Source organism: Oncorhynchus gorbuscha, linkage group LG23, assembly GCF_021184085.1.
Source record: "Oncorhynchus gorbuscha isolate QuinsamMale2020 ecotype Even-year linkage group LG23, OgorEven_v1.0, whole genome shotgun sequence".
In the NCBI taxonomy this organism is placed as follows: domain Eukaryota; kingdom Metazoa; phylum Chordata; class Actinopteri; order Salmoniformes; family Salmonidae; genus Oncorhynchus; species Oncorhynchus gorbuscha.
Window position 1 is genome coordinate 873,565 of NC_060195.1, and position 22,100 is coordinate 895,664.

The window sequence follows — 22,100 nt, forward strand, 5'->3', positions numbered from 1 at the left end:
GTAGTACTTTAGACCCTACTATGTAGTGCACTTTAGACCCTATTCCCTATGTAGTGCACACTTTAGACCCTATTCCCTCAGTTTAGACCCTATTCCCTATGTAGACTACACTACTACTTTAGACCCTATTCCCTCAGTAGTGCACTACTTTAGACCCTATTCCCTATGTACTGCTCTACTGTCTGACTACTTTAGACCCTATTCCCTATGTAGTGCACTACTTTAGACCCTTGACTGGCTCTACTTTACTGGCTCTACTGGCACTACTTTAGACCCTATTCCCTATTTAGGGCACTACATTAGACCAGAGCCCTTTGGGCCAAGGAAGCAGCTTGTTTCCTCTTGACAGAGGGAGCAGCTAACCCCACTGTCTGACTGACACTGGACTGTTTGACTGAGCTCTACTGTCTGACCTGGCTCCTGTCTGACTGACTGGCTCTACTGACTGACTGGCTCTACTGTCTGACTGACTGGCTCTACTGTCACACTGACACTGGCTCTACTGACTGACTGGCTCTACTGTCTGACACTGACAGGCTCTACTGTCTGACTGACAGGCTCTACTGTCTGACTGACAGGCTCTACTGTCTGACTGACAGGCTCTACTGTCTGACTGACAGGCTCTACTGTCTGTCAGGAGCTGTACATGACTGACTGGCTCTACTGTCTGACTGACTGGCTCTACTGTCTGACAGGAGCTGTACAGGACTGACTGGCTCTACTGTCTGACTGACTGGCTCTACTGTCTGACTGACTGGCTCTACTGTCTGACTGACTGGCTCTACTGTCTGACTGACTGGCTCTACTGTCTGACTGACTGGCTCTACTGTTTGACTGACTGGCTCTACTGTTTGACTGACTGGCTCTACTGTTTGACTGACTGGCTCTACTGACTGACTACTGTCTGACTGACTGGCTCTACTGTCTGACTGACTGGCTCTACTGTCTGACTGGCTCACTGTCTGACTGACTGGCTGACTGACTGGCTCTACTGTCTGACTGACTGGCTCTACTGTCTGACTGACTGGCTCTACTGTCTGACTGACAGGACTGCTGGCTCTACTGTCTGACTGACTGGCTCTACTGTCTGACTGACTGGCTCTACTGTGACTGGACTGACACTGGGTCTCTGACTGGCTCTACTGTCTGACTGACTGGCTCTGACTGACTGGTCTGACTGACTGGCTCTACTGTCTGACTGACTGGCTCTACTGTCTGACTGACTGGCTCTACTGTCTGACAGGAGCTGTACATGACTGACTGGCTCTACTGTCTGACTGACTGGCTCTACTGTCTGACTGACTGGCTCTACTGTCTGACTGACTGGCTCTACTGTCTGACTGACTGGCTCTACTGTCTGACTGACTGGCTCTACTGTTTGACTGACTGGCTCTACTGTCTGACTGACTGGCTCTACTGTTTGACTGACTGGCTCTACTGTCTGACTGACTGGCTCTACTGTCTGACTGACTGGCTCTACTGTCTGACTGACTGGCTCTACTGTCTGGACTGACTGGCTCTACTGCTCTGACTGACTGGCTCTACTGTCTGACTGACTGGCTCTACTGTCTGACTGACTGGCTCTACTGTCTGACTGACTGGCTCTACTGTCTGACAGGAGCTGTACAGGACTGACTGGCTCTACTGTCTGACTGACTGGCTCTACTGTCTGACAGGAGCTGTACAGGACTGACTGGCTCTACTGTCTGACTGACTGGCTCTACTGTGACTGACTGGACTGTCTGACTGGCTCTACTGTCTGACTGACTGGCTCTACTGTCTGACTGACTGGCTCTACTGTCTGACTGACTGGCTCTACTGACTGACTGGACTGACTGGCTCTACTGTCTGACTCTGACTGTCTGACTGACTGGCTCTACTGTCTGACTGACTGGCTCTACTGTCTGACTGACTGGCTCTACTGTCTGACTGACTGGCTGACTGACTGTCTGACTGACTGGCTCTACTGTCTGACTGACTGGCTCTACTGTCTGACTGACTGGCTCTACTGTCTGACTGACTGGCTCTACTGTCTGACTGACTGGCTCTACTGTCTGACTGACTGGACTGTCTGACTGACTGGCTCTACTGTCTGACTGACTGGCTCTACTGTTTGACTGGACTGGCTCTACTGTCTGACTGACTGGCTCTACTGTCTGACTGACTGGCTCTACTGTCTGACTGACTGGCTCTACTGTCTGACTGACTGGCTCTACTGTCTGACTGGCTCTACTGTCTGACTGGACTGTCTGCTGACTGGCTCTACTGTCTGACTGACTGGCTCTACTGTCTGACTGACTGGCTCTACTGTCTGACTGACTGGCTCTACTGTCTGACTGACTGGCTCTACTGTCTGACTGACTGGCTCTACTGTCTGACTGACTGGCTCTACTGTCTGACTGACTGGCTCTACTGTCTGACTGACTGGCTCTACTGCTGACTGACTGGCTCTACTGTCTGACTGACTGGCTCTACTGTCTGACTGACTGGCTCTACTGTCTGACTGACTGGCTCTACTGTCTGACTGACTGGCTCTACTGTCTCTGACTGGACTGGACTGGCTCTACTGTCTGACTGACTGGCTCTACTGTCTGACTGACTGGCTCTACTGTCTGACTGACTGGCTCTACTGTCTGACTGACTGGCTCTACTGTCTGACTGACTGGCTCTACTGTCTGACTGACTGGCTCTACTGTCTGACTGACTGGCTCTACTGTCTGACTGACTGGCTCTACTGTCTGACTGACTGGCTCTACTGTCTGACTGACTGGCTCTACTGTCTGACTGACTGGCTGGCTCTACTGTCTGACTGTCTGACTGGCTCTACTGTCTGACTGACTGGCTCTACTGTCTGACTGACTGGCTCTACTGTCTGACTGACTGGCTCTACTGTCTGACTGACTGGCTCTACTGTCTGACTGACTGGCTCTACTGTCTGACTGACTGGCTCTACTGTCTGACTGACTGGCTCTACTGTCTGACTGACTGGCTCTACTGTCTGACTGACTGGCTCTACTGTCTGACTGACTGGCTCTACTGTCTGACTGACTGGCTCTACTGTCTGACTGACTGGCTCTACTGTCTGACTGACTGGCTCTACTGTCTGACTGACTGGCTCTACTGTCTGACTGACTGGCTCTACTGTCTGACTGACTGGCTCTACTGTCTGACTGACTGGCTCTACTGTCTGACTGACTGGCTCTACTGTCTGACTGACTGGCTCTACTGTCTGACTGACTGGCTCTACTGTCTGACTGACTGGCTCTACTGTCTGACTGGAACTGGACTGACTGACTGGCTCTACTGTCTGACTGACTGGCTCTACTGTCTGACTGACTGGCTCTACTGTCTGACTGACTGGCTCTACTGTCTGACTGACTGGCTCTACTGTCTGACTGACTGGCTCTACTGTCTGACTGACTGGCTCTACTGTCTGACTGACTGGCTCTACTGTCTGACTGACTGGCTCTACTGTCTGACTGACTGGCTCTACTGTCTGACTGACTGGCTCTACTGTCTGACTGACTGGCTCTACTGTCTGACTGACTGGCTCTACTGTCTGACTGACTGGCTCTACTGTCTGACTGACTGGCTCTACTGTCTGACTGACTGGCTCTACTGTCTGACTGACTGGCTCTACTGTCTGACTGACTGGCTCTACTGTCTGACTGACTGGCTCTACTGTCTGACTGACTGGCTCTACTGTCTGACTGACTGGCTCTACTGTCTGACTGACTGGCTCTACTGTCTGACTGACTGGCTCTACTGTGACTGGCTCTACTGTCTGACTGACTGGACTGGCTCTACTGTCTGACTGACTGGCTCTACTGTCTGACTGACTGGCTCTACTGTCTGACTGACTGGCTCTACTGTCTGACTGACTGGCTCTACTGTCTGACTGACTGGCTCTACTGTCTGACTGACTGGTCTGACTGACTGGCTCTACTGTCTGACTGACTGGCTCTACTGTCTGACTGACTGGCTCTACTGTCTGACTGACTGGCTCTACTGTCTGACTGACTGGCTCTACTGTCTGACTGACTGGCTCTACTGTCTGACTGACTGGCTCTACTGTCTGACTGACTGGCTCTACTGTCTGACTGACTGGCTCTACTGTCTGACTGACTGGCTCTACTGTCTGACTGACTGGCTCTACTGTCTGACTGACTGGCTCTACTGTCTGACTGACTGGCTCTACTGTCTGACTGACTGGCTCTACTGTCTGACTGACTGGCTCTACTGTCTGACTGACTGGCTCTACTGTCTGACTGACTGGCTCTACTGTCTGACTGACTGGCTCTACTGTCTGACTGACTGGCTGGCTCTACTGTCTGACTGACTGGCTCTACTGTCTGACTGACTGGCTCTACTGTCTGACTGACTGGCTCTACTGTCTGACTGACTGGCTCTACTGTCTGACTGACTGGCTCTACTGTCTGACTGACTGGCTCTACTGTCTGACTGACTGGCTCTGACTGTCTGACTGACTGGCTCTACTGTCTGACTGACTGGCTCTACTGTCTGACTGACTGGCTCTACTGTCTGACTGACTGGCTCTACTGTCTGACTGACTGGCTCTACTGTCTGACTGACTGGCTCTACTGTCTGACTGACTGGCTCTACTGTCTGACTGACTGGCTCTACTGTCTGACTGACTGGGTCTCTGACTGGCTCTCTGTCTGACTGACTGGCTCTACTGTCTGACTGACTGGACTGGACTCTACTGTCTGACTGACTGGGTCTGACTGACTGGCTCTCTGTCTGACTGACTGGCTCTGTCTGACTGACTGGCTCTACTGTCTGACTGACTGGACTGACTGACTGGCTCTACTGTCTGACTGACTGGCTCTACTGTCTGACTGACTGGCTCTACTGTCTGACTGACTGGCTCTACTGTCTGACTGACTGGCTCTACTGTCTGACTGACTGGCTCTGACTGGCTCTCTGACTGACTGGCTCTACTGTCTGACTGACTGGCTCTACTGTCTGACTGACTGGCTCTACTGTCTGACTGACTGGCTCTACTGTCTGACTGACTGGCTCTACTGTCTGACTGACTGGCTCTACTGTCTGACTGACTGGCTCTACTGTCTGACTGACTGGCTCTACTGTCTGACTGACTGGCTCTACTGTCTGACTGACTGGCTCTACTGTCTGACTGACTGGCTCTACTGTCTACTGACTGGCTGTCTGACTGACTGGCTCTACTGTCTGACTGACTGGGTCTGACTGACTGGCTCTCTGTCTGACTGACTGGCTCTACTGTCTGACTGACTGGCTCTACTGTCTGACTGACTGGCTCTACTGTCTGACTGACTGGCTCTACTGTCTGACTGACTGGCTCTACTGTCTGACTGACTGGCTCTGACTGGCTCTACTGTCTGACTGACTGGCTCTACTGTCTGACTGACTGGCTCTACTGTCTGACTGACTGGCTCTACTGTCTGACTGACTGGCTCTACTGTCTGACTGACTGGCTCTACTGTCTGACTGACTGGCTCTACTGTCTGACTGACTGGACTGTCTGACTGGCTCTGACTGGTCTGACTGACTGGTCTGACTGACTGGTCTGACTGACTGGCTCTACTGTCTGACTGACTGGGTCTGACTGACTGTCTGACTGACTGGCTCTACTGTCTGTCTGACTGACTGGCTCTACTGTCTGACTGACTGGCTCTACTGTCTGACTGACTGGCTCTACTGTCTGACTGACTGGCTCTACTGTCTGACTGACTGGCTCTACTGTCTGACTGACTGGCTCTACTGTCTGACTGACTGGCTCTACTGTGACTGACTGGACTGACTGGCTCTACTGTCTGACTGACTGGCTCTACTGTGACTGACTGGCTCTACTGTCTGACTGACTGGCTCTACTGTCTGACTGACTGGCTCTACTGTCTGACTGACTGGCTCTACTGTCTGACTGACTGGCTCTACTGTCTGACTGACTGGCTCTACTGTCTGACTGACTGGACTGACTGACTGGCTCTACTGTCTGACTGACTGGCTCTACTGCTGACTGACTGGCTCTGTCTGACTGACTGGCTCTACTGTCTGACTGACTGGCTCTACTGTCTGACTGACTGGCTCTACTGTCTGACTGACTGGCTCTACTGTCTGACTGACTGGCTCTACTGTCTGACTGACTGGCTCTACTGTCTGACTGACTGGCTCTACTGTCTGACTGACTGGCTCTACTGTCTGACTGACTGGCTCTACTGTCTGACTGACTGGCTCTACTGTCTGACTGACTGGCTCTACTGTCTGACTGACTGGCTCTACTGTCTGACTGACTGGCTCTACTGTCTGACTGTCTGGACTGGCTCTACTGTCTGACTGACTGGCTCTCTACTGTCTGACTGGACTGGCTCTACTGTCTGACTGACTGGCTCTACTGTCTGACTGACTGGCTCTACTGTCTGACTGACTGGCTCTACTGTCTGACTGACTGGCTCTACTGTCTGACTGACTGGCTCTACTGTCTGACTGACTGGCTCTACTGTCTGACTGACTGGCTCTACTGTCTGACTGACTGGCTCTACTGTCTGACTGACTGGCTCTACTGTCTGACTGACTGGCTCTACTGTCTGACTGACTGGGCTGACTGACTGTCTGACTGACTGGCTCTACTGTCTGACTGACTGGCTCTGACTGTCTGACTGACTGACTGGCTCTACTGTCTGACTGACTGGCTCTACTGTCTGACTGACTGGCTCTACTGTCTGACTGACTGGCTCTACTGTCTGACTGACTGGCTCTACTGTCTGACTGACTGGCTCTACTGTCTGACTGACTGGCTCTACTGTCTGACTGACTGGCTCTACTGTCTGACTGACTGGCTCTACTGTCTGACTGACTGGCTCTACTGTCTGACTGACTGGCTCTACTGTCTGACTGACTGGCTCTACTGTCTGACTGACTGGCTCTACTGTCTGACTGACTGGCTCTACTGTCTGACTGACTGGCTCTACTGTCTGACTGACTGGCTCTACTGTCTGACTGACTGGCTCTACTGTCTGACTGACTGGCTCTACTGTCTGACTGACTGGCTCTACTGTCTGACTGACTGGCTCTACTGTCTGACTGACTGGCTCTACTGTCTGACTGACTGGCTCTGACTGACTGTCTGACTGACTGGCTCTACTGTCTGACTGACTGGCTCTACTGTCTGACTGACTGGCTCTACTGTCTGACTGACTGGCTCTACTGTCTGACTGACTGGCTCTACTGTCTGACTGACTGGCTCTACTGTCTGACTGACTGGCTCTACTGTCTGACTGACTGGCTCTACTGTCTGACTGACTGGCTCTACTGTCTGACTGACTGGCTCTACTGTCTGACTGACTGGCTCTACTGTCTGACTGACTGGCTCTACTGTCTGACTGACTGGCTCTACTGTCTGACTGACTGGCTCTACTGTCTGACTGACTGGCTCTACTGTCTGACTGACTGGCTCTACTGTCTGACTGACTGGCTCTGACTGGTACTGTCTGACTGACTGGCTCTACTGTCTGACTGACTGACTGCTCTACTGTCTGACTGACTGGCTCTACTGTCTGACTGACTGGCTCTACTGTCTGACAGGAGCTGTACAGGACTGACTGGCTCTACTGTCTGACTGACTGGCTCTACTGTCTGACAGGAGCTGTACAGGACTGACTGGCTCTACTGTCTGACTGACTGGCTCTACTGTCTGACTGACTGGCTCTACTGTCTGACTGACTGTCTGACTGACTGGCTCTACTGTCTGACTGACTGGCTCTACTGTCTGACTGACTGGCTCTACTGTCTGACTGACTGGCTCTACTGTCTGACTGACTGGCTCTACTGTCTGACTGACTGGCTCTACTGTCTGACTGACTGGCTCTACTGTCTGACTGACTGGCTCTGACTGTCTGACTGACTGGCTCTACTGTCTGACTGACTGGCTCTACTGTCTGACAGGAGCTGTACCGGACTGACTGGCTCTACTGTCTGACTGACTGGCTCTACTGTCTGACTGACTGGCTCTACTGTCTGACTGACTGGCTCTACTGTCTGACTGACTGGCTCTACTGTCTGACTGACTGGCTCTACTGTCTGACTGACTGGCTCTACTGTCTGACTGACTGGCTCTACTGTCTGACTGACTGGCTCTACTGTCTGACTGACTGGCTCTACTGTCTGACTGACTGGCTCTACTGTCTGACTGACTGGCTCTACTGTCTGACTGACTGGCTCTACTGTCTGACTGACTGGCTCTACTGTCTGTCTGGACTGTCTGACTGACTGGCTCTACTGTCTGACTGACTGGCTCTGACTGACTGGTCTGTCTGACTGACTGGCTCTACTGTCTGACTGACTGGCTCTACTGTCTGACTGACTGGCTCTACTGTCTGACTGACTGGCTCTACTGTCTGACTGACTGGCTCTACTGTCTGACTGACTGGCTCTACTGTCTGACTGACTGGCTCTACTGTCTGACTGACTGGCTCTACTGTCTGACTGACTGGCTCTACTGTCTGACTGACTGGCTCTCTGACTGACTGTCTGACTGACTGGCTCTACTGTCTGACTGACTGGCTCTACTGTCTGACTGACTGGCTCTACTGTCTGACTGACTGGCTCTACTGTCTGACTGACTGGCTCTACTGTCTGACTGACTGGCTCTACTGTCTGACTGACTGACTGGCTGACTGGCTACTGTCTGACTGACTGGCTCTACTGTCTGACTGACTGGCTCTACTGTCTGACTGACTGGCTCTACTGTCTCTGACTGACTGGCTCTACTGTCTGACTGACTGGCTACTGTCTGACTGACTGGCTCTACTGTCTGACTGACTGGACTGGCTCTACTGTCTGACTGACTGGCTCTACTGTCTGACTGACTGGCTCTACTGTCTGACTGACTGGCTCTACTGTCTGACTGACTGGCTCTACTGTCTGACTGACTGGCTCTACTGTCTGACTGACTGGCTCTACTGTCTGACTGACTGGCTCTACTGTCTGACTGACTGGCTCTACTGTCTGACTGACTGGCTCTACTGTCTGACTGACTGGAGTTTGTCACTTTTACTCAGGTATTATTTTCAATAACAGTGTTGCCACGGAAACTGAAGAGTCTCATGAACGCCCTGAACATGTCCTCTTCTGCCCCCCCCCTTCCCCCTCCAGCTGTTCCACTCTGGAGAACACTCAAACCAGCTGTTGGATTTTATTCTCTGATTATATTAACAGATTTTATTTTCCCACTTTTAGGGTTTTGATTGGTGTATAAAAAAAAGAGCTGTGGTGTGTGTGTGTGTGTGTGTGTTTCCTAGCTGACTGCTCCATCTCTGCTGTAGGACCACAGCAATAAGAGACAGATTGTGGGCTGTCATGACTCACTGACCTTAACCTGACTCTAACCTTAACCTGACCTAATCTTCACCTGACCTTCACCTGACCTTAACCTGACTCTAACCTAACCTGACCTTAACCTGACTCTAACCTAATCTTAACCTAACCTTAACCTGACCTTAACCTGACTCTAACCTTAACCTGACCTGACTCTAACCTAACCTTAACCTGACCTGACTCTAACCTAACCTTAACCTGACCTGACTCTAACCTAACCTTAACCTGACCTGACTCTAACCTAACCTTAACCTGACCTAATCTTCACCTGACCTTAACCTGACCTAACCTTAACCTGACCTTAACCTAACCTAATCTTCACCTGACCTTAACCTGACCTAACCTTCACCTGACCTTAACCTAACCTAACCTTCACCTGACCTTAACCTGACCTAACCTTAACCTGACCTTAACCTGACCTAACCTTAACCTGACCTTAACCTAACCGTGCTGTAACTTCTCTCCTGTAGGACCCCTTCCTAGCTGAGCTGCTCCATCTCTCCTGTAGGACCACAGCAATAAGGGACAGATTGTGGGCTATCATGAACTTGACTCCCTGACCTTAACCTAACCGTGCTGTAACTTCTCTCCTGTAGGACCCCTTCCTAGCTGAGCTGCTCCACAGCAATAAGGAGCAGATTGTGGGCTATCATGAACATGACTCCCTGCTGGATCACAAAGAAGAGGAGGCTCTCAGCGAGGAGGACCGCAAAGCAGCCTGGGCCGAGTATGAGGCAGAGAAGAAGGTACAGTCAGTCAGACCTCGAATCTTTTGACCTCCACTGCGGTCCCGTGATAGGGAGGTGCTCCCCCTCCTCTCCCTCTGAGTCCACGATCAGCTCCTTCCTTTTGTTGACTTTGAAGAAGAGGATGTTTTCCTGACACCACACTGCTGAGTTCCTCACCTCCTCCCTGTAGACTCATCATTGTTGGTAATCAGTCCTACTACTGCTGAGTTCCTCACCTCCTCCCTGTAGACTCTCATCATTGTTGGTAATCAGGCCTACTACTGCTGAGTTCCTCACCTCCTCCCTGTAGACTCTCATCATTGTTGGTAATCAGTCCTACTACTGCTGAGTTCCTCACTTCCTCCCTGTAGACTCATCATTGTTGGTAATCAGGCCTACTACTGCTGAGTTCCTCACCTCCTCCCTGTAGACTCTCATCATTGTTGGTAATCAGTCCTACTACTGCTGAGTTCCTCACTTCCTCCCTGTAGACTCATCATTGTTGGTAATCAGGCCTACTACTGCTGAGTTCCTCACTTCCTCCCTGTAGACTCTCATCATTGTTGGTAATCAGGCCTACTACTGCTGAGTTCCTCACCTCCTCCCTGTAGACTCTCATCATTGTTGGTAATCAGGCCTACTACTGCTGAGTTCCTCACCTCCTCCCTGTAGACTCTCATCATTGTTGGTAATCAGTCCTACTACTGCTGAGTTCCTCACCTCCTCCCTGTAGACTCATCATTGTTGGTAATCAGTCCTACTACTGCTGAGTTCCTCACCTCCTCCCTGTAGACTCATCATTGTTGGTAATCAGTCCTACTACTGCTGAGTTCCTCACCTCCTCCCTGTAGACTCTCATCATTGTTGGTAATCAGTCCTACTACTGCTGAGTTCCTCACCTCCTCCCTGTAGACTCTCATCATTGTTGGTAATCAGGCCTACTACTGCTGAGTTCCTCACCTCCTCCCTGTAGACTCTCATCATTGTTGGTAATCAGGCCTACTACTGCTGAGTTCCTCACCTCCTCCCTGTAGACTCTCATCATTGTTGGTAATCAGGCCTACTACTGCTGAGTTCCTCACCTCCTCCCTGTAGACTCTCATCATTGTTGGTAATCAGGCCTACTACTGTTGTACCGTCTGTAAACTTGATGATTGAGTTGGAGACGTGCATGGCCACGCAGTCATGGGTGAACAGGGAGGACAGGAGAGGGCTCAGAACGCACTCTGTCCCAGGGTCTGTCTCTATAACCCCCTTTGTCCCAGGGTCTGTCTCTATAACCCTCTCTGTCTCTGTCCCAGGGTCTGTCTCTGTGTGTCTCTATAACCCTCTCTGTCTCTGTCCCAGGGTCTGTCTCTGTGTGTCTCTATAACCCTCTCTGTCCCAGGGTCTGTCTCTGTGTGTCTCTATAACCCTCTCTGTCCTAGGGTCTGTCTCTATAACCCTCTCTGTCCCAGGGTCTGTCTCTGTCTGTCTCTATAACCCTCTCTGTCTCTGTCCCAGGGTCTGTCTCTGTGTGTCTCTATAACCCTCTCTGTCCCAGGGTCTGTCTCTGTGTGTCTCTATAACCCTCTCTGTCTCTGTCCCAGGGTCTGTCTCTGTGTGTCTCTATAACCCTCTCTGTCCCAGGGTCTGTCTCTGTGTGTCTCTATAACCCTCTCTGTCTCTGTCCCAGGGTCTGTCTCTGTGTGTCTCTATAACCCTCTCTGTCTCTGTCCCAGGGTCTGTCTCTGTGTGTCTCTATAACCCTCTCTGTCCCAGGGTCTGTCTCTGTGTGTCTCTATAACCCTCTCTGTCCTAGGGTCTGTCTCTATAACCCTCTCTGTCCCAGGGTCTGTCTCTGTCTGTCTCTATAACCCTCTCTGTCTCTGTCCCAGGGTCTGTCTCTGTGTGTCTCTATAACCCTCTCTGTCCCAGGGTCTGTCTCTGTGTGTCTCTATAACCCTCTCTGTCCCAGGGTCTGTCTCTATAACCCTCTCTGTCCCAGGGTCTGTCTCTATAACCCTCTTTGTCCCAGGGTCTGTCTCTATAACCCTCTCTGTCCCAGGGTCTGTCTCTATAACCCTCTCTGTCCCAGGGTCTGTCTCTGTGTGTCTCTATAACCCTCTCTGTCTCTGTCCCAGGGTCTGTCTCTGTGTGTCTCTATAACCCTCTCTGTCCCAGGGTCTGTCTCTGTGTGTCTCTATAACCCTCTCTGTCCCAGGGTCTGTCTCTATAACCCTCTCTGTCTCTGTCCCAGGGTCTGTCTCTGTGTGTCTCTATAACCCTCTCTGTCTCTGTCCCAGGGTCTGTCTCTGTGTGTCTCTATAACCCTCTCTGTCTCTGTCCCAGGGTCTGTCTCTGCGTGTGAACCATGGAGCGTACGGAGGACAGATGGACATGGGAGGAGCTAACAGCTACTTCCCCTTCAACATTGCCGCACTGGCCTCTATGTCCAACCCTCAGCTGGAGGTACCACACACACACTGGCCTCTATGTCCAACCCTCAGCAGGAGGTACCACACACACACACTGGCCTCTATGTCCAACCCTCAGCAGGAGGTACCACACACACACACTGGCCTCTATGTCCAACCCTCAGCAGGAGGTACCACACACACTGGCCTGTCAGTCCTCTATGTAGTGGTTCTATGTAGTGGTTCTATATAGTTAACCCAGTCCTCTATGTAGTGGTTCTATGTAGTTAACCCAGTCCTCTATGTAGTGGTTCTATATAGTTAACCCAGTCCTCTATGTAGTGATTCTATGTAGTTAACCCAGTCCTCTATGTAGTGGTTCTATATAGTTAACCCAGTCCTCTATGTAGTGGTTCTATATAGTTAACCCAGTCCTCTATGTAGTGGTTCTATGTAGTTAACCCAGTCCTCTATGTAGTGGTTCTATGTAGTGGTTCTATATAGTTAACCCAGTCCTCTATGTAGTGGTTCTATGTAGTTGTTCTATATAGTTAACCCAGTCCTCTAGGTAGTGGTTCTATGTAGTTAACCCAGTCCTCTAAGTAGGCGTTCTATATACACTGCTCAACAAAATAAAGGGAACACTTAAACAACACAATGTAACTCCAAGTCAATCACACTTCTGTGAAATCAAACTGTCCACTGAGGAAGCAACATCCTAGGTATGAGGAATCCTATCCTAGGTATTCCTTAAAGAGGTGGGGTTTCAGGTGTCTCCGGAAGGTGGTGATTGACTCCGCTGTCCTGGCGTCGTGAGGGAGTTTGTTCCACCATTGGGGAGCCAGAGCAGCGAACAGTTTTGACTGGGCTGAGCGGGAACTGTACTTCCTCAGTGGTAGGGAGGCGAGCAGGCCAGGTGGATGAACGCAGTGCCCTTGTTTGGGTGTAGGGCCTGATCAGAGCCTGGAGGTACTGAGGTGCCGTTCCCCTCACAGCTCCGTAGGCAAGCACCATGGTCTTGTAGCAGATGCGAGCTTCAACTGGAAGCCAGTGGAGAGAGCGGAGGAGCGGGGTGACGTGAGAGAACTTGGGAAGGTTGAACACCAGACGGGCTGCGGCGTTCTGGATGAGTTGTAGGGGTTTAGACAACAGGTGGAAATTATAGGCAATTAACAAGACACCCCCAATAAAGGAGTAGTTCTGCAGGTGATAACCACAGACCACTTCTCAGTTCCTATGCTTCCTGGCTGATGTTTTGGTCACTTTTGAATGCTGGCGGTGCTTTCACTCTAATGATAGCATGAGACGGAGTCTACAACCCACACAAGTGGCTCAGGTAGTGCAGCTCATCCAGGATGGCACATCAATGCGAGCTGTGGCAAGAAGGTTTGCTGTGTCTGTCAGCGTAGTGTCCAGAGCATGGAGGTGCTACCAGGAGACAGGCCAGTACATCAGGAGACGTGGAGGAGGGCGTAGGAGGGCAACAACCCAGCAGCAGGACCGCTACCTCCGCCTTTGTGCAAGGAGGAGCAGGAGGAACACCAGAGCCCTGCAAAATGACCTCCAGCAGGCCACAAATTTGCATGTGTCTGCTCAAACGGTCAGAAACAGACTCCATGAGGGTGGTATGAGGGCCGACGTCCACAGGTGGGGGTTGTGCTTACAGCCCAACACCGTGCAGGACGTTTGGCATTTGCCAGAGAACACCAAGATTGGCAAATTCGCCACTGGCGCCCTGTGCTCTTCACAGATGAAAGCAGGTTCACACTGAGCACATGTGACAGACGTGACAGAGTCTGGAGAGGCCGTAGAGAACGTTCTGCTGCCTGCAACATCCTCCAGCATGACCTGTTTGGCGGTGGGTCAGCCATGGTGTGGGGTGGCATTTCTTTAGGGGGCCGCCAGCCCTCAATGTGCTCGCCAGAGGTAGCCTGACTGCCATTAGGTACCGAGATGAGATCCTCAGATGCCTTGTGAGACCATATGCTGGTGCGGTTGGCCCTGGGTTCCTCCTAATGCAAGACAATGCTAGACCTCATGTGGCTGGAGTGTGTCAGCAGTTCCTGCAAGAGGAAGGCATTGATGCTATGGACTGGCCCGCCCGTTCCCCAGACCTGAATCCAATTGAGCACATCTGGGACATCATGTCTCGCTCCATCCACCAACGCCACGTTGCACCACAGACTGTCCAGGAGTTGGCGGATGCTTTAGTCCAGGTCTGGGAGGAGATCCCTCAGGAGACCATCCGCCACCTCATCAGGAGCATGCCCAGGCGTTGTAGGGAGGTCATACAGGCACGTGGAGGCCACACACACACTACTGAGCCTCATTTGGACTTGTTTTAAGGACATTACATCAAAGTTGGATCAGCCTGTAGTGTGGTTTTCCACTTTAATTTTGAGTGTGACTCCAAATCCAGACCTCCATGGGTTGATAAATTTGATTTCCATTGATCATTTTTGTGTGATTTTGTTATAAAGAAAAAAGTATTTAATAAAAATATTTCATTCATTCAGATCTAGGATGTGTTATTTTAGTGTTCCCTTTATCTTTTTGAGCAGTGTATTTAGAGGGTTAAATAAGGCCGGACCACTGGAATGTGTGTTTTGATGTTTCTATTGGATCTGGTTTTAATTGGGATTTCCCAGCATCCCTTGAGATAGGCTGGGGCAGAAACGTTACCCTTTCCTATGTCTATAGGAGTTGATCAACCAGGGCCGTCAGAAGGTGATGGAGGCCACCAACGCTCTCAAGTTCCTCCCCAGAGAATCTCTAGAGGACACCATCGGGAGAGTGGTGAGTGGAGGGAGAGAGAGAGGGACGGACGGACGGACAGAGAGGGACGGACGGAGGGAGAGCGGTGGATGGGTGGAGGGATGGATGGAATGGAGGGAGGGAGGGGGATGGATGGATGGAATGGAGGGAGGGAGGGGGATGGATGGAATGGAGGGAGGGAAGGGATGGATGGAATGGAGGAAGGGGATGGATGGAATGGAGGGAGGGGGATGGATGGAATGGAGGGAGGGAGGGGGATGGATGGAATGGAGGGAGGGAGGGGGATGGATGGAATGGAGGGGGAGGGGGATGGATGGAATGGAGGGGGGAGGGGGATGGATGGATGGAATGGAGGGAGGGAGGGAGATGGATGGAATGGAGGGGGAGGGGGATGGATGGAATGGAGGGAGGGAGGGAGGAGGGGAGGGAGGGAGATGGATGGAATGGAGGGAGGGAGGGGGATGGATGGAATGGAGGGAGGGAGGGAGGTAGGGGGATGGATGGAATGGAGGGAGGGAGGTAGGGGGATGGATGGAATGGAGGGAGGGAGGGAGATGGATGGAATGGAGGGAGGGAGATGGATGGAATGGAGGGAGGGAGGGAGGGGGGGATGGATGGAATGGAGGGAGGGAGGGAGGGGGATGGATGGAATGGAGGGAGGGAGGGGGATGGAATGGAGGGAGGGAGGGGGATGAATGGAATGGAGGGAGGGAGATGGATGGAATGGAGGGAGGGAGGGAGGGAGATGGATGGAATGGAGGGAGGGAGGGAGATGGATGGAATGGAGGGAGGGAGGGAGATGGATGGGAGGGAGGGAGGGGGATGGATGGGAGGGAGGGAGGGGGATGGATGGGAGGGAGGGAGTGGGATGGATGGAATGGAGGGAGGGAGGGGGATGGATGGAATGGAGGGAGATGGATGGAATGGAGGGAGGGAGGGGGATGGATGGAATGGAGGGAGGGAGGGGGATGGATGGAATGGAATGGAGGGAGGGGGATGGAGGGAGGGAGGGGGATGGAGGGAGGGAGGGAGGGGGATGGAGGGGGAGGGAGGGGGGATGGATGTATGGAATGGAGGGAGGGAGGGGGATGGATGGAATGGAGGGAGGGAGGGAGGGGGATGGATGGAATGGAGGGGGAGGGGGATGGATGGAATGGAGGGGGAGGGGGATGGATGGATGGAATGGAGGGAGGGAGGGAGATGGATGGAATGGAATGGAGGGAGGGGGATGGATGGAATGGAGGGAGGGAGGGAGGTAGGGGGATGGATGGAATGGAGGGAGGGAGGGAGATGGATGGAATGGAGGGAGGGAGGGAGATGGATGGAATGGAGGGAGGGAGGGAGATGGATGGAATGGAGGGAGGGAGGGAGGGAGGGGGATGGATGGAATGGAGGGAGGGAGGGAGGGGGATGGAATGGAGGGAGGGAGGGGGATGAATGGAATGGAGGGAGGGAGATGGAGGGAATGGAGGGAGGGAGGGAGATGGATGGAATGGAGGGAGGGAGGGAGGAGATGGATGGAATGGAGGGAGGGAGGGAGATGGATGGAATGGAGGGAGGGAGGGAGGGAGATGGATGGGAGGGAGGGAGGGGGATGGATGGGAGGGAGGGAGTGGGATGGATGGAATGGAGGGAGGGAGGGGGATGGATGGAATGGAGGGAGATGGATGGAATGGAGGGAGGGAGGGGGATGGATGGAATGGAGGGAGGGAGATGGATGGAATGGAATGGAGGAGGGAGGGGGATGGAGGGAGGGAGGGAGGGGATGGAGGGAGGGAGGGAGGGGGATGGATGGAATGGAGGGGGATGGATGGATGGATGGATGGAATGGAGGGGGAGGGGGATGGAATGGAGGGAGGGGGATGGATGGAATGGAGGGAGGGAGAGGGATGGATGGAATGGAGGGAGGGAGGGGGAGGGGGATGGATGGAATGGAGGGAGGGAGGGGGATGGATGGAATGGAGGGAGGGAGAGGGATGGATGGAATGGAGGGGGGATGGATGGAATGGAGGGGGGATGGATGGAATGGAGGGGGGGATGGATGGAATGGATGGAATGGAGGGAGGGGGAGGGGGAGGGAGGGGGATGGATGGATGGAATGGAGGGAGGGAGGGGGATGGATGGAATGGAGGGAGGGAGGGGGATGGAATGGAGGGAGGGAGGGAGGGAGAGGGATGGATGGAATGGAGGGAGGGAGGGAGGGAGAGGGATGGATGGAATGGAGGGATGGGTGGGTGGAGGGAGGGTGGGGGTGGATGGAATGGAGGGATGGATGGGTGGAGGGATAGAGAGGGAGGGAGGGGGTGTGTCATGTTTTGTATTGCTGCTGGAGTCCTACCTACCGTCACTTCAGTGTTTATTCTCCCCTGTAGAACCTGTGTTGAAGACTTCAGGTGTGAAGATGTTTAATGGTTTGTTAGGACTGTGTGTTGTCCGTGCTGTGACCAGTCTCCTCTTCCTCTCCCCACTCCCCTCTTCCTCTCCCCACTCTCCCATCTTCTCCAGTGGAAGGAGAACCCAGCCCTCACGGAGTCCCAGGTCCAGGCCATGGCTCTGGGGAGACAGGCCAGTGTAGAGATGGAGCTCAAACACAGAGAAGCTGTCTACAGAGACGTCCTCAATAAGCAACAGACTGTAAGATCACAACTTTACACCTTTTCTTTCCACCTGCTATCTTAATCTCTCCTTCTTTTTCTAGCGTTCAGGCTGACCACCACCTCGCCTCTCTCTCCATCTGTCTCTCTCTGATGGAACCTGAGAAGTCCTGACCTCTCTCTCTCCATCTCTCTCTGATGGAACCTGAGAAGTCCTGACCTCTCTCTCTTCATCTCTCTCTGATGGAACCTGAGAAGTCCTGACCTCTCTCTCTCCATCTGTCTCTCTGATGGAACCTGAGAAGTCCTGACTTCTCTCTCCATCTGTCTCTCTCTGATGGAACCTGAGAAGTCCTGACTTCTCTCTCCATCTGTCTCTCTCTGATGGAACCTGAGAAGTCCTGACCTCTCTCTCTCCATCTGTCTCTCTCTGATGGAACCTGAGAAGTCCTAACCTCTCTCTCTCCATCTCTCTCTGATGGAACCTGAGAAGTCCTGACCTCTCTCTCTCCATCTCTCTCTGATGGAACCTGAGAAGTCCTGACCTCTCTCTCCATCACTCTCTCTCTGATGGAACCTGAGAAGTCCTAACCTCTCCCTGCCTCCCCTCCACAGCTAATGATGTACGTTCAGAAGGTGATCACCAACAGGAAGGTGAGAGAGCAGCAGATGGCCATGGCCAACCAGGCCCAGCTGATGAGCCAGATGAACGGCATGCTGGGAGCTGGCGGGATGAGCCAGATGGAACTCTTGGGGTTGTACCAACAGCTGGGGGCGCTACAGGGTCATCCCACCCACCCCTCCATGGGCGGCAAGAACCCCGGTCCCTCCAAGGGCAACCTGTAAGGGGAGGGGGACCCAGGGCGTGCCCTACATAGTGCACTATCCACTATCCATATTGGCTGAGTGCGCAACGTTAGACCAATGTAGCGAATATGGTTTCATTTGTGACTCAGACTGCCCCCTCGATGTCTCAGTAGGTCGCTCCCTAACGCTGCTCTGTCTCCTATGTAGTGCACTAGATGGAGCCCGGAGCCCTAGGGTTTTGGTTAGAAGTAGTGCACTATGTAGGGGATAAGAGGTGTGTGATCTGGGAACGATGCCGCTGCCTTACAACACTTCTTCACTGGGGAGGTGAGAGACGACACAGAGAGAAGGGTCTCGGAGCCCCTCGCCACTCCCTCCAGCTCTCCTGAAGCAGGGAATGACATGACTTGTATAGGGACTATACGAAGGGGTTTTTAGCAATTTCATTTGAGATTCTGTATATAGCGCAGTAATGTTATTCAAGTTCTCTTCTGTAGTTCTCTTCTATAGTTCTCTTTTATAGTTCTCTTCTATAGTTCTCTTCTATAGTTCTCTTCTATAGTACTCTTCTATAGTTCTCTTCTATAGTTCTCTTCTATAGTTCTCTTCTATAGTTCTCTTCTATAGTTCTCTTCTATAGTTCTCTTCTATAGTTCTCTTCTATAGTTCTCTTCTATAGTTCACATGTATTTAAAGGAAAAACGCTAAACAGTGCGTTATTCTTTCCCCTTATAAGGAGGGTTTGGTTAATGAATGGATTTTTCTGTAAGTTGTGTTTTGATACACTTTTAATGAATGCTTGTCTATCTAAAGAACCCTCAGAGTGGGACCATAGTGCTGACTAATTGGTGACAGGACTATTTTAGGATAGCTACAAGATGCGATCCCTCTAGAACCCTCCCTCCACACGCAGGCTAGAGGGCGGACACGCAGGCTAGAGGGCGGACACGCAGGCTAGAGGGCGGACACGCAGGCTAGAGGGCGGACACGCAGGCTAGAGGGCGGACACGCAGGCTAGAGGCGGACACGCAGGCTAGAGGCGGACACGCAGGCTAGAGGGCGGACACGCAGGCTAGAGGACGGACACGCAGGCTAGAGGACGGACACGCAGGCTAGCGGACGGACACGCAGGCTAGAGGACGGACACGCAGGCTAGCGGACGGACACGCAGGCTAGCGGACGGACACGCAGGCTAGCGGACGGACACGCAGGCTAGAGGGCGGACACGCAGGCTAGAGGGCGGACACGCAGGCTAGAGGGCGGACACGCAGGCTAGAGGGCGGACACGCAGGCTAGAGGGCGGACACGCAGGCTAGAGGGCGGACACGCAGGCTAGAGGGCGGACACGCAGGCTAGAGGACGGACACGCAGGCTAGAGGGCGGACACGCAGGCTAGAGGACGGACACGCAGGCTAGCGGACGGACACGCAGGCTAGCGGACGGACACGCAGGCTAGCGGACGGACACGCAGGCTAGCGGACGGACACGCAGGCTAGCGGGCGGACACGCAGGCTAGCGGGCGGACACGCAGGCTAGCGGGCGGCCACGCAGGCTAGCGGGCGGCCACGCAGGCTAGAGGGCGGCCACGCAGGCTAGCGGGCGGACACGCAGGCTAGCGGACGGACACGCAGGCTAGCGGACGGACACGCAGGCTAGCGGACGGACACGCAGGCTAGAGGACGGACACGCAGGCTAGAGGACGGACACGCAGGCTAGAGGACGGACACGCAGGCTAGAGGACGGACACGCAGGCTAGAGGGCGGACACGCAGGCTAGCGGTGCTGGTGTCCTCAAACTATTTTGGGAGATTTTGATGCATAGCCATGACAAGAAAAAACTATAACATTCAAATAAAAATTAGGGCCTTTATTTCCATTTCCTAAAGTTTTGTGTAAATGAGATTTGAGAATGATTTTTCTATCAGCTTGTGGCTCTTAATATTTCCACTGTTTGTCTCATGGTTATTATGATGGTAATATGGAATGCTCTTGTCGTTAAAACACACTGCCCCCCCCCGTCTCTCGCCCCTCACTCACTTCCCCGGGACTCTCTCTCTTTGTAAAGCTCATGCTCTTGTTGTCAAGTTGTTGCCTAGCGTAGCTCCATATCCCAGGGTGCTGTTCATCCTTCTCTTTCTGTTCCACTTGTTGCATCCTAATCCACCCCTGGTGGAGGACTGGGTCGAGGAGGGGGAGGTCGGGGTGCTTCACCAAGCAAGGTCATGTCCAGCTCTTTTATTTCATTATGGGTTCACCGTCTTGGCGTTGCAGGTGCCCGAATCACGCAGGCTAGAGGGCGGACACGCAGGCTAGCGGACGGACACGCAGGCTAGAGGGGCGGACACGCAGGCTAGAGGGCGGACACGCAGGCTAGAGGGCGGACACGCAGGCTAGAGGGCGGACACGCAGGCTAGAGGGCGGACACGCAGGCTAGAGGGCGGACACGCAGGCTAGAGGGCGGACACGCAGGCTAGAGGGCGGACACGCAGGCTAGGGGGGCGGACACGCAGGCTAGAGGGGCGGACACGCAGGCTAGAGGGGCGGACACGCAGGCTAGAGGGCGGACACGCAGGCTAGAGGGCGGACACGCAGGCTAGAGGGCGGACACGCAGGCTAGAGGGCGGACACGCAGGCTAGAGGGGACACGCAGGCTAGAGGGCGGACACGCAGGCTAGAGGGCGGACACGCAGGCTAGAGGGCGGACACGCAGGCTAGAGGGCGGACACGCAGGCTAGAGGGCGGACACGCAGGCTAGAGGGCGGACACGCAGGCTAGAGGGCGGACACGCAGGCTAGAGGGCGGACACGCAGGCTAGAGGGCGGACACGCAGGCTAGAGGGCGGACACGCAGGCTAGAGGGCGGACACGCAGGCTAGAGGGCGGACACGCAGGCTAGAGGGCGGACACGCCCGGATCAACTGAGCCACAAAGGACTGAAGTTTGACACCGTCTAGCTTCTAAATCAGGACCCGATCCTTTCAAAACATTCTTCTAATTGAGATTCCAGTGGGCCATTCCTGACCCAGACCTGGGTTAGCTGGTTAGCAGCACCAGACCTGGGTTAGCTGGCTAGCAGCACCAGACCTGGGTTAGCTGGCTAGCAGCACCAGACCTGGGTTAGCTGGTTAGCAGCACCAGACCTGGGTTAGCTGGTTAGCAGCACCAGACCTGGTTAGCAGCACCAGACCTGGGTTAGCTGGTTAGCAGCACCAGACCTGGGTAGCAGCACCAGACCTGGGTTAGCTGCACCAGACCTGGGTTAGCTGCACCAGACCTGGGTTAGCTGCACCAGACCTGGGTTAGCTGCACCAGACCTGGGTTAGCTGCACCAGACCTGGGTTAGCTGGTTAGCAGCACCAGACCTGGGTAGCAGCACCAGACCTGGGTTAGCTGGTTAGCAGCACCAGACCTGGGTAGCAGCACCAGA

The 22,100-nt window shown here is 53.4% G+C and overlaps 1 protein-coding gene across 1 annotated transcript in view; it reads left to right on the top strand.

Moving 5' to 3' along the window:
* The window catches only part of LOC124011565 (transcriptional regulator ATRX-like), a 96,508-nt gene extending 75,223 nt beyond the window's left edge, over positions 1 to 21,285 (top strand). The window contains 5 exon segments of the mRNA XM_046325022.1: positions 9,972 to 10,121; positions 12,435 to 12,554; positions 15,200 to 15,295; positions 17,780 to 17,908; positions 18,484 to 21,285. Coding sequence (XP_046180978.1) covers positions 9,972 to 10,121; positions 12,435 to 12,554; positions 15,200 to 15,295; positions 17,780 to 17,908; positions 18,484 to 18,714 — 726 coding nt within the window. The 3' untranslated portion in view covers positions 18,715 to 21,285.
* The last annotated feature ends 815 nt before the right edge of the window (positions 21,286 to 22,100 follow it).